The sequence below is a fragment of the Bos javanicus genome, chromosome 6 (assembly GCF_032452875.1).
Source record: "Bos javanicus breed banteng chromosome 6, ARS-OSU_banteng_1.0, whole genome shotgun sequence".
Taxonomy (NCBI): Eukaryota; Metazoa; Chordata; class Mammalia; order Artiodactyla; family Bovidae; genus Bos; species Bos javanicus.
In genome coordinates, this window is record NC_083873.1 from 46,451,485 (window position 1) to 46,463,281 (window position 11,797).

General features: G+C 37.9%; 1 protein-coding gene across 4 annotated transcripts in view; it reads left to right on the forward strand.

The window, feature by feature from the left end:
• TBC1D19 (TBC1 domain family member 19) overlaps positions 1-7,813 on the forward strand; it is a 159,653-nt gene extending 151,840 nt beyond the window's left edge. For all 4 annotated transcript variants that reach the window (XM_061419854.1, XM_061419855.1, XM_061419856.1 and 1 more), the window contains 2 exons: positions 276-346; positions 1,354-7,813. In XM_061419854.1, coding sequence (XP_061275838.1) covers positions 276-346; positions 1,354-1,428 — 146 coding nt within the window. In that variant the 3' untranslated portion in view covers positions 1,429-7,813. The remainder of the gene's footprint in view (positions 1-275; positions 347-1,353) is intronic.
• The last annotated feature ends 3,984 nt before the right edge of the window (positions 7,814-11,797 follow it).

Below are 11,797 nucleotides of genomic sequence, written 5' to 3' on the forward strand. Positions count from 1 at the left end.
AAAAACTGTTATAATTGAAGCCGTAGGTACGAAAGAAACAATTTATAAAATGGCTTTTTAAAAACCACTAAAATTTTCATTTTTTCCAAAGAAAATGAAATGCCCTCAGATACTGATCTCCAGAGAAGAAAATTTCCATTCCTCACCAGACCTTAACTGAATGCAGTTGTGTTAAGCACTAGGTCTGAGTTCTCACTGTGGGTTTTGGGTATACCAGTAGATTTGTCAGGCTGATGAGTAGGCCAGCAGTTAAAATAGTGTTCATTCTTTTCCAGTCCTGGCAGCTGCTGTGTTTGCTTTCCGAGCAGTGAACCTGATGGAGGTGACATCACTGGCTGCAGCTGAAGTAAGGATAAGTTTCGCTGAGATGGGATGGAAATAGTTTCTGAGAGATTGCCAGGCTTGGGTACTTCAGTCTCCAATGCATAGGACACACATTACTCAGAGCCTAATTTTTTATCTTGAGTAATGCCTATAAGTTTTAAGCTAAGTAATATTAAATATTCAGAATTCCTTAATTACTTGAAAACAGTGTTCTTGTGAAGGGGTCATAAACAAGGTTATTATGAGAAACCATTATTATTTTTATGGGAAACAAGATACCTAGTAATTTTGATAGAAACTATTGAGGCTTGTGTTGCATTTTCTTATAATTGTTCACATCCATGTGTTATGTTCATAGAACAAAGACACACTAGTTGAAAGAATTAAAGAGCATACATTTGGTTGATACAGTAAAGATACATGGGTTTTGGTTATTTTTAGCAGTGAGTTAATTATTAAAGATGGTTTCTTTTCAATAGTATAACTTATATCTGAAACATGGTTCAATTAAGTAGTGACTTACAATATTACTCTATTTGTTATCTCTCATAGAAATGCAATTTTATCCTTAAAATAGCTGCCTACATTCTTTGTTTAAAGGGAAGAGGATGTTTATGCATCTTGCAACTGAATAAACATTAATTCCTTCTTAAAATGATTTCCTAAAGTCAGTTACTCCTTACACTAGTATAACAAGACTAGGATTCATAATGTATGTTTATTTATAGAAGCAAGTTGAAATGTCAGACCTCTTATAAACTCATGCTACCTTGTATATTTGAAGAAGGCTCAAGGCTAAAGTCCAGGTTATTTTCTACTGAACGTTTGAGCATTTTGCACACGTTCTAACATTAAGATGTTCAGAAAAGAGAAGGAAGGTTGTAGCTTCAGATTTGGGACCAATCTGAAACACTTAGAGTGTGTTGATGTCAGAAGTGCATTGTAATGGTTTTTCTGTGTTTGTTTTAGAGGCTTCACTTTGCTGATCAGAATGCCGATACTAATCATTCCTGTCGTTTTTTGTTTCAGGCAGTTCTTGCTGACCTTTCTACTTTAAAAGTTATGCCTCTTCTTCAGATTTTTCTGTTTGCTACTGTCACCTGATCTGCAAGGTCACTGACAATACATCTAGTTTTTCCTTAGGAAGTAATCATGAACTATGCAAACTCTGCATAAAACCAAAATTAAACTTTGCATAAAGCCAATAAAGATCATGTTCCCTTCTCAGTTAAACCTAAGTAGTTTTTCACTTTTTGAAACAATAAGTCTGCACACCATGTATTGCACTGCATGCTGTTGATTTTCAAGAGAGAAGCAATAGACATAACTTCTGCTAAATCAAGCCTACTATATAGATAATCCTGACTTGTAAAAGGCATGTAACTATATATGCAATAAGAACTAAAGATATTGTAATAAACTTGAATAGGTAATGTAGCCTCTGGGATAATTCTCTTATGTCAGTTTGTAAATTTATCTCTAGATAATGAGTCATTTTGTCTTATAAATTGCTCTTCACTCAGAGCAGGGGTGGGGTAAGATGTGAGAAGACTTGACAAAGATAATGCTTTTTAGTAGGAATGAAAATGTACTTTGGTGTTTTTAACAACTTGTCTCTCATCAGAGATCTTCTAGATCTCTCTCCGTTTTATTTCTCCCTTAAAGGTCTCTCCTGGAGAAGGTCAGATACAACTGTTTGCACCTGACAGTGTTTTAGTCATCACTTTCTGAAAAAAAGAAAATGATGGAATGATCCCTTCAAGTTTCTCAGCTTTCCATCTCTTGGTTAGAAGACTTGACACTGCTGAGGTGTGTTGCCAAATTCTCTTACTTCGGAAGTATCCAAAGGGGACACCCAAGAACTCAACGAAGGGAATGAAAGATGAAAACCATGTGCGCTTTGGCTGAAGCTTGGTTTAACAAGATTTACTTCTAGTGCAGAGCAGCTTAGAGAGACCAGAGGTAGAGACTGAAGACATTGTGCACGGCATCAATCTTAATTTTGGTCCTATTATAAGTGGAGGGTCTTATTTTATATTACTTCTTAAAAACCTAGCATTTCTGTAACATGGAATGATAGATTGTGGGGGGAAGAAGTCCAAAAATCAATGTCTTTCAATTTTATACTCAAATTCAAAATTCTAATCATTTCAATAAAATTCTGAATCAATATATTGATAGTCTTACTAAATGCCTAGTATTGTATAAAGTTTTATCAAAATCTATTTCCCAAGTCTTTCATTTAGAGAGTATTTTTTAGGAATGTATGAGGTTCAGCACACCACCACAAGTGTGGTGGAATTTTATATAACTACTAGTTATTAATTTGAAATTCCATATAATGCTTTTATTCATCAGGTGCTTGTTGACCTTTGAGGACTAAATAACGACTAGAAGAAGCAAATAACCATTTATTCAGTAATTGATCCTTAATAAGCTCCACACTTTTGGAGAAGTCAATGGCACCCCACTCCAGTACTCTTGCCTGGAAAATCCCATGGACAGAGAAGCCTGGTAGGCTGCAGTCCATGGGGTCGCTGAGGGTCAGACCCGACTGAGCGACCTCACTTACACTTTTCACTTTCATGCATTGGAGAAGGAAATGGCAACCCACTCCAGTGTTCTTGCCTGGAGAATCCCAGGGATGGGGGAGCCTGGTAGGCTGCCATCTATGGGGTCGCACAGAGTTGGACATGACTGAAGCGACTTAGCAGCAGCAGCAGCAAGCTCCACTTTATTGCCTTTGAAGGCATACAGTTATGATCATATGCTTTGCCATTCTGTGTACACAGATGCACTTTCATCACAAGGACAAGCACATACCTGTGACTGTTAGGAAGAGAGTTCTGAATGATTAAGGTCAAATGTGTACAGATACACCTACCTTTGGTTTGTTTCTTTAGGAGAATATTCATAAACTGTTTTAAACATAGCAATGTAGTAATCTAGTAGGAGAAACATTCAGCTGGAGAGTTCTTGTCCTAGCTTTAAATCCCTAGATAATTTAATCTCTTATATCTGTAATTTGGCTGTGGGAAATGGGAGACAGGACAGGCAACCGGAAGTTCTATATTTGCTCTGTTTGCTGACAGGGTTGAGTAAAACCAAATGAGAAAATATATTTGAAAGTTATTTTTTATTATTATTATAATACTACAAAGCACCAGACAAATATAAGAGGTTGTCAATAATTGATTTTACATATGACATTTTAAGGTCAAGTTGTAGAAAATAATATGTGAAGAGTGCCCAACTTCATTAGCATTTGTGTGACTTCATTTGATAGTTTGAGACCTCATATCTATTAAAAAAAAATTTTTAATGAACCATGGCATAGCAGATCCTTTCATTTAGAAGGGTGGCTCTAGCCAGTAGTTCTAAATCTGAATCCAAAAGCCAAACCTGATAGGCTGCCACACATACCCTCTCAGCCATGTGCTGCTCCTGGCTGCTTGTTAAAATACTGCATGGAAGACAGGTTGCCTTGCCCACTGCATCTCTCACTGCACTGCTCTTGCTACATCTCCTTGCCTCCTCCCTCCAGAATTCTCCCAGGCCATCTCCTACCAACTTCTGACACTGCCTCACATAGGCTCTTGCCGGTGATCACAAGGATCTGAGTGACCAGTGATAATTACATTGTTATTTAACTTGTGGCATTCTCACTTGGGGTGAAATAGCCTAATAGATTATATTTGGCTCTTCTTGATTTCAATTCGCCCATTAATGTAGTATGTGTGACCTTATATTATGGAAGAGTTTATTGATAACCTTTTTGATCAGAATGTTTTGGTAATACAACTTTCTGGCTAATTGAAATTTCCAGAGTGTCTTAATTGCATAGTACCCCCTTACATTTAGCACATCCTCTCTCTACCTATTTCACAGAGAAAATAGAGAACACTAAGCTTGAACTCCCTCAGCCTTCCACTTCACAACTTAGCTTTATTCCCCTATACTTATCTCCTTCTTCCTAGTCTCAGGAAGTATCTAATCTGTTCCTACAACTCTCTAAATACAGGTTCGATTGTGTCACTTACATGCTTAAAAATTAAACAAGACCCTATTGCCTAAAGGATAAAGTTCAGGCTCTGTAGCAGGGTGGGGAGAATTCGCCACAGCTTGATCTTTCCATTCCTGTGTTCTCACGCTGATCCGTTATCCTGTGCTTCATCCTCGCCAGATTACATGCTGCTCCTCAACCAGCTATGGCCATGTAATTTATCTTTGGCAGTGGACCTCCATTTTTCAAGGCCCCACTAAAAAAACTCTCCTCTATTGTGAAGATACCCTTGAGCCTATAAACTGGAATTAATTACATCCTTCTCTTTGTTCTCGTAAAACTTCTCATTTAGTAATACAGTGTTTTAGAGTAGTGATAGTTTTTTGCATATATGTTGTCTCCCATCATTTTATTCTGAAGTCAGTTTTCATTGACTAGTCCTAGGAATGGATGATGAAAGAAGAAATCTGACCATGTGTTTGTACCCCCTTCCTTGTTCTAAAAATTGTTGGAATCTGGTAGTTCCTCCTCAGGACATATAGTCTCCCTTCTTCTACAAAGACTCTAATTTTTATCTAGCGATCTACCTATTCCTCCATGCACTTCAGATGTGGCTGACTCCCGCTTCCAGGGCCTCTGGGTCCTGGCCAAACCATCATTATGTATCATCCCTCTGGCTACAGGGATCTAGTGCAGAGGCTAAGGTTGTGCAAAATTAGTGAAACTTGATTATGAGGCTTTGGTTTAGTCTTTCAGGGAAACTGGGTATGAATAAAAGACGATATAAGATCTGGAGCTGCTGTGGCCTAAGAATGCAGAGTGAGAAGCTGCTCTGTTGACCTTGTTAATTCCCAGGTCACACTCCACCAGTCCACCCCTGGACTGTTTTGTTATATGCCAAAAGATTATCTTTGCCACAAAAAGGATCCTAACTGATGGTGTAGTTATTTTGCCTTTTAGGAGATCCTCTACAACATGAGTATCAATATTTGGTACAGGACTCCTGTACTAGAGGAATCTTTTAGATTAAACTAGAGGTTAAACTAGAGAAATCTTTTAGAACTTTTTTTCAGTCAAGACACTCCATGACCTTACAAGGATGAATTCTGTGTTCCAGACCTACTAAGCTACCTGCAGTTCCTTGAACACACGCGATGTCTCTCTCACCTCTGGATCTTTGCCCACTCAGCACTCTTTGCTTGGAATGCCTTCTTGTCTCTACCTAATTCTTACTTGTACCTCAAAACCCAACTCAGGTTTTGCATCATCAGAGAAGACTGCTTCTCTTATGAATTCCCCTCATATCTTAATTATGCATAAGCAATATACTAATCATATGTTAGCTTGTCTTTCTTTTCCACTAGACTCATTCTGTTTCCTTAAGGGGTTTCTTTTTCAGCTTTATATCTCTAGAACCTGGCCTAGTGCTTGCCCATAGTGGGCTTTAGTAAATGCTTATTGAATGAACAAATGAAATCATCTAACCTAATTCACTCATTTTACTGATGAGGAAAATTGCTCAGTTCAGAGTAATAACTTGCTTGTTCCAGTGTCACTCAGCTATTTTACCTCCTAAGTTGATTTGTGGAATTGCCTGTGGAAATCCAAAAAGGAATATTTTGAGAGAAAAAAATGTAAACGCTTGGGCTCACTCAAGTTTTTTCATTTAAATCAACTTTATTAAGATATAATTTTGTACAATAAAATGTATGCATTTTAATTACACAATTCTGTAAAATTTGACAAATGTGTATACTCAAATCACCACCACTGCAGTCAAGTTACAGAACATTTCACCACCTGGAACAGTTCTCTTTATGTTCCTTCCCATTCGATCTTCCATATGCACATTCACTGCAAACAACCATTGATCTGCTCTGTTCCTAAATGTTAGGATGGGCTTTTCTAAGTTTCATGTAAATGGAATCATGCATATGTACTCTTTTGTGTCTGACAGCTTTTGCTTAACATGATTTTCTGAGATTCATCCATGTTATTTGATTAGTTTTCCATTCCTTCTTATGACTTGATAGGATTTCATACAATTTGTTTACCCATCATGGTTAGTGATATCCATGTTGTTCTCATGTTTTGGTGTATTATGGATACAGCTTCTAAAAACATTTGTGTGCAAGCCTTTACATGGAATATCTTCATTTCTTTTGGGTAAATATCTGGCAGTAGAATTGCTGAGTCATAGGTAAGCATAAGTTGAACTTTGTAAGAAACCTCCAAATTTTTCCTGACGTGGTTCTACCATTTTACATTCCTGATGGTGTATAAGAGCTATGATCATGTTAGTCATTCTAATAGGTGGCTTTAATTTGTATTTCTCTAGTTACTTAGGATGTTGAGCACCTTTTTACGCTCATGTGCCATTTTTAATACTTTTTCGCAGTGTGTCTAAATCTTTGCCAGTTTTTAATCAGTTACCTGAACTTGTAAGAATTGTTTATTCTGTTTATACTTCCGTTATGTAAAATTTTCTCTCGACTGTGGCTTGTCTTTTTATTTTAACCATCTTTTAAACAGCAAGTTTTAATTTTGTTGAATCAGTTTATCCATTTTTTTATGGTTCATATTTTTTGTCTCCCATCTACAAAATCTTTGTATAACTCAAGGTCACAAAATTTTTTTTCCTGTACTTGTTTCTAGAAACTTTATAGTTTTAGCTCTTACATTTAGGCCTTTGATTCTTTTTTTTTTAATTAACTTTCCTGTATGGTACAAATTAAACATTGAGGGTCACATTTTGGATACGGATACACAATTTTTTCCAGCACCATTTGCTAAAGAAACTATCCCTTTACATCCATACCTCTGTATAAAATCAATTGACTATATTATCTATGGGCTTATTTCTGTACTCTCTACTCTGTCCCATGGATTTATGTCTATACTTACTCCAACACCACACTGTCTTGATTTGTAGCTTTAGAGTAAATCTTGAAATCAAGTAGTATAAGTTCTCTAATTTTGCTCACCTATGTCAAAACTATTTTGGCTATTTTAAGTTATTTGGATTTCTAAATAACTCTTGGAATCAGCTTTTCCATTTGTATCCAAAAAAGGCTGCTGGAATTTTTTTTTTTAATATTGAGATAGCATTAAATCTATAGATAGGTTTGGGGACAGTTGATATCTTAATAATATTGAGTCTACCAATCCATGAACGTGGACTGTATCTTCATTTTCTTTAGGTCTTGTTTATTTTCACTCAGTATTTTGTAGTTCTCCAGGTAGAGTTCTTACACATATTTTGTTAAAATTATTTTACTTTTTTATGCTGTTGTAAATGATATTTTTAATTTCAATTTCCAATGGTTTGTTAATATATAGAAATACAATTGCTTTTTAAATATTGACCTTGTATCCTGAGATCTTGCTAAACTTACCACTTCCAGTACCTCTTTTTGTAGCTGCCCTAGGCTTTTCTACATATAAAATGTCATCTATAAATAAAGATGCTTTTACATTTTTTTCAAATCTATGTTTTTATTTATTTTTCTTCCTTTGTTCACTGACTAGAACCTGCAATAGAACACCGAAGTGCTGCAGCTCATCTAATTTTAAATTAAATATACTTCTTTCTTAAATAAATGCAACAAATATTTTCAGTATATGTCAATTTACTAGTTTGAGCAATTTAGGGATAAAATAATGGAAAGGAATGAAATAGGTTCAGAATGAGGTGGGAAGACATACAAAGTCAAGATAATTTTGCTCAAAATTTTATGTTGCTGATGATCCAAATGGCTTCTTCAAATTATTAAGCAATTGGCCCCAGGTATTAATGTCTTTGTTATGTTAATTAGGTAATTATTTCACGTTACTTCAACTATTCTTTATCCCTAAAACTTTTTTCTTAGATATATGATATGCATATATTTATTCAATAAGAATTAAATGCTTACTCCGAACATGAGACTATTCTGAGTGCTCAATGTTTGTATGTATTTGTATGTTTGCTTTTTCAGTAATAAATGTGGTAAGAGACTGCTTCTTATGGAATTAGAATACTAACACCTCTTTTTTGAAGTAATGGTGCTATCCCTCCTATGAAGAGTAATGGTCCTGCAAAGATTTTCATGTGGCAGTCCTTGAATCCTGTGAATCTGCTACCTTACATGACAAAAGGCACTTGACTTGTGTGAGTAACTTAAGGAATTTGAGATGAGCTGTTATCCTGGATTATCTGGTGAACTCAGTGTAATAAGGGTCCTTATAAGAGAAAGAGGAAGGCAGGCAAGAGTCTCAGAGTCAGAGAAGGATTTGAAGATGCTTTGCTATTGGTTTTGAGAATGGAGGAAGGGGCCATGAGTCAAGGAATGCAAGTGGTCTCTAGTAGCTGCATAAGGCAAGGAAATAGATTCACCCCTAGAGCCTCTAGAAAGAACTCAGACCTGTTGATACCTTGATTTTAGGACTTCTGACTCTCAGAACAGTAATCAATTTGTGTTATTTTAAGCTTCTAAGTGTGTGGTAATTTATTACAGAACAACAGAACCTAGTCCACCTCCTCTCAGATGAATTGGAGTTATCATATGGACTGTTACCTACGACAGTAAGTCCACAATTGCTTGAATTCTCTTACCTATAAGATCTATGATTCTACCTGTCCATTTCCTCTCATGATTTTTATAATATTCAAATAAGATAAAATTTGTAAAGTATTTTGAAGACTACCTTCTACCACTCTGGTGCTGACAGGGAAAAGACTCCCCAAAGTTGGACTTTTATAAGGCAAGTGTAATAGAGGTTTCAAGGGATGTGCATTGCCAAATCCTAACATACGTTTCCCTGTAGAGGGAGTTCACTGGTGTAACACCCCTCACTCCCTCTTCCCGTGGAGAGGAGTGAATTGTATTATTGATGATGTTGGGAATCAATGAGTGGCCATGTAAATAAAGCCAACCCCTTTCTCTCACCTTTCTTTGGGGAGCCAGCAGCCCAGAGCAAACATATGTTCTTTACTGTTCCTCTGTGCCCTAACGTTAGAAAGTCTGGATCCAGTGGTATGGGAGGAAGTGGAGTAGGTAAGGGGAGTAGCTGCAGTTGTTCAGTTCATCGCTGGGCAGACAGGTCCAAGACACAGTTTTGAAAAACCTATTCTTGTGGCAAAACTAAGTCACGTTCCCCAGGATTAACTTTATCATTAAGAAAGATGATGCATCATCTTCATCTGCTTGTATTGCCTAGATTTTATCTAACTACTCAGAACTCAGGCAGGAAGAAGGGTGCTGCTTACTGAACCTCCAGACTTCATTCAATAGGGCAAAGAAGTCAAGGTTTGCAAGGCAGAAACTATAACAATGAGTCATGGAATATAAACTAGGAAAGGAGTGAGAGGTTAGGAGGGGTTGACAGTAAGTATGGATAAAGAGAGGTGAATGGACTGAAAGTAACAACAAAAAGTAAAAGCACTTTGAAGAAAGGGTACTTCAGCAAGTAGCTTGGAAGGGTAATCTTTGTGGCCAAATGAGATATTTACATCTGAAATTTTGGAGATTGTGCCAATTTAATTGATATCAAAACCTAAGGTATGGTAGATATCTGAGGTGGAGTAAAAGAACACATCATTGAATATATTGGAAGTAAAGAAACCAGGCGGAGAAGGCAATGGCACCCCACTCCAGTACTTTTGCCTGGAAAATCCCATGGATGGAGGAGCCTGGTGGGCTGCAGTCCATGGGGTTGCTAGAGTTGGACACGACTGAGCGACTTCACTTTCATGCATTGGAGAAGGAAATGGCAACCCACTCCAGTGCTCTTGCCTGGAGAATCCCAAGGACAGGGGAGCCTGGTAGGCTGCTGTCTATGGGGTCGCACAGAGTCGGACACGACTGAAGCGACTTAGCAGCAGCAGCAGCAGCAGCAAGAAACCAGGAGTCTGTGATACTGGATGGATCAATCAGCCTGCATGTTGAAATTGACAAATATGACATGGGTAGAGATAAAAAGAAAACTGAACTGCAAGTTCATTTTACTGAGAATGAGGAAGAAAGACCTAGGGGCTACTAATTAGTGACTCAACCATGGAGGAAGAAGAGTGGCGTGAGCCTCAGAGGAGCAGAAGGGGGTTGCAAGAAGGAAGGGGGGTTGCAAGAAGGAAGGGGGAGTAAAACTCAACTAGCTTTGAGGAGTAAGGCTGGTGCGGAAGTACTTTGGGTCTGAGAGAAAAGAAATAATCCATTTGAGAGGGCAGCATAGAACCCATGTCTCCAGGAAACAGCCTGCTTTTTGTTAGGAGGTGAATACATTCTTCAGAGAGGAGGTTAAAAATTACAAGAGCTCTTTGATTTCACAGGGCATTGGGAATTTTAGAGACAGAAGAGGGAGAGGAATGAAGGATAGGTGGGAATTAGGTCAGAATAAGGAAAGACAGTTTAGATGAGTACGTGATGATGGGGAAGCTTCCTATTCTGATGGAGAGTAGAACAAACGGAATCTTCTCAGTGGTAATGCTCTGTACCAGACTGTTTTCTGTGGTGGGGTGGCTGCTTCCTCAGGCAGCCTGAGGTTGGTATGGTCTAATTATAGGCAGCTGCTTCTTCAGACAGCAATGCTTGTGGTTGTCTCCGTATTAGCACTGCTCTCCTTTGGTGATGGAGCTATCTTTTCCCCCATCCAGAGAGTTTGGTTCTCTTCTCCCTCTGTGGGCTTTTGTCTGTTCATGTTTCAACTTATTCATGGCTTGGGGAGAGATTGTTTTAATTACTCAGACAAAAGGATCCTTTTGTTATAAATGGAATCAAGCATAAGAAAAATGACATTAGAAGGAAACCTGGATCTACGCAAAGTAATGGAGAGCACTAGAAATAATAATTATTTCAGTTCAGTTCAGTTCAGTTGCTCAGTCGTGTCTGACTCTTTGCGACCCCATGAATCGCAGCACGCCAGGCCTCCCTGTCCATCACCAACTCCTGGAGTTCACCCAGACTCACGTCCATCGAGTCGGTGATGCCATCCAGCCATCTCATCCTCTGTCATCCCCTTCTCCTCCTGCCCCCAATCCCTCTCAGCATCAGAGTCTTTTCCAATGAGTCAACTCTTTGCATGAGGTGGCCAAAGTACTGGAGTTTCAGCTTTAGCATCATTCATTCCAAAGAAATCCCAGGACTGATCTCCTTCAGAATGGACTGGTTGGATCTCCTTGCAGTCCAAGGGACTCTCAAGAGTCTTCTCCAACACCACAGTTCAAAAACATCAATTCTTCGGTGCTCAGCCTTCTTCACAGTCCAACTCTCACATCCATACATGACCACAGGAAAAACCATAGCCTCGACTAGATGGACCTTTGTTGGCAGAGTAATGTCTCTGCTTTTCAATATGCTATCTGGGTTGGTCATAACTTTTCTCCCAAGGAGCAAGTGTCTTTTAATTTCATGGCTAGTAATTATTTAGGTTAATATAAAACTTTTTCTTTTATCTGTTTTTTAAAATCATATCAAGCAAGAATAATAAGAAATT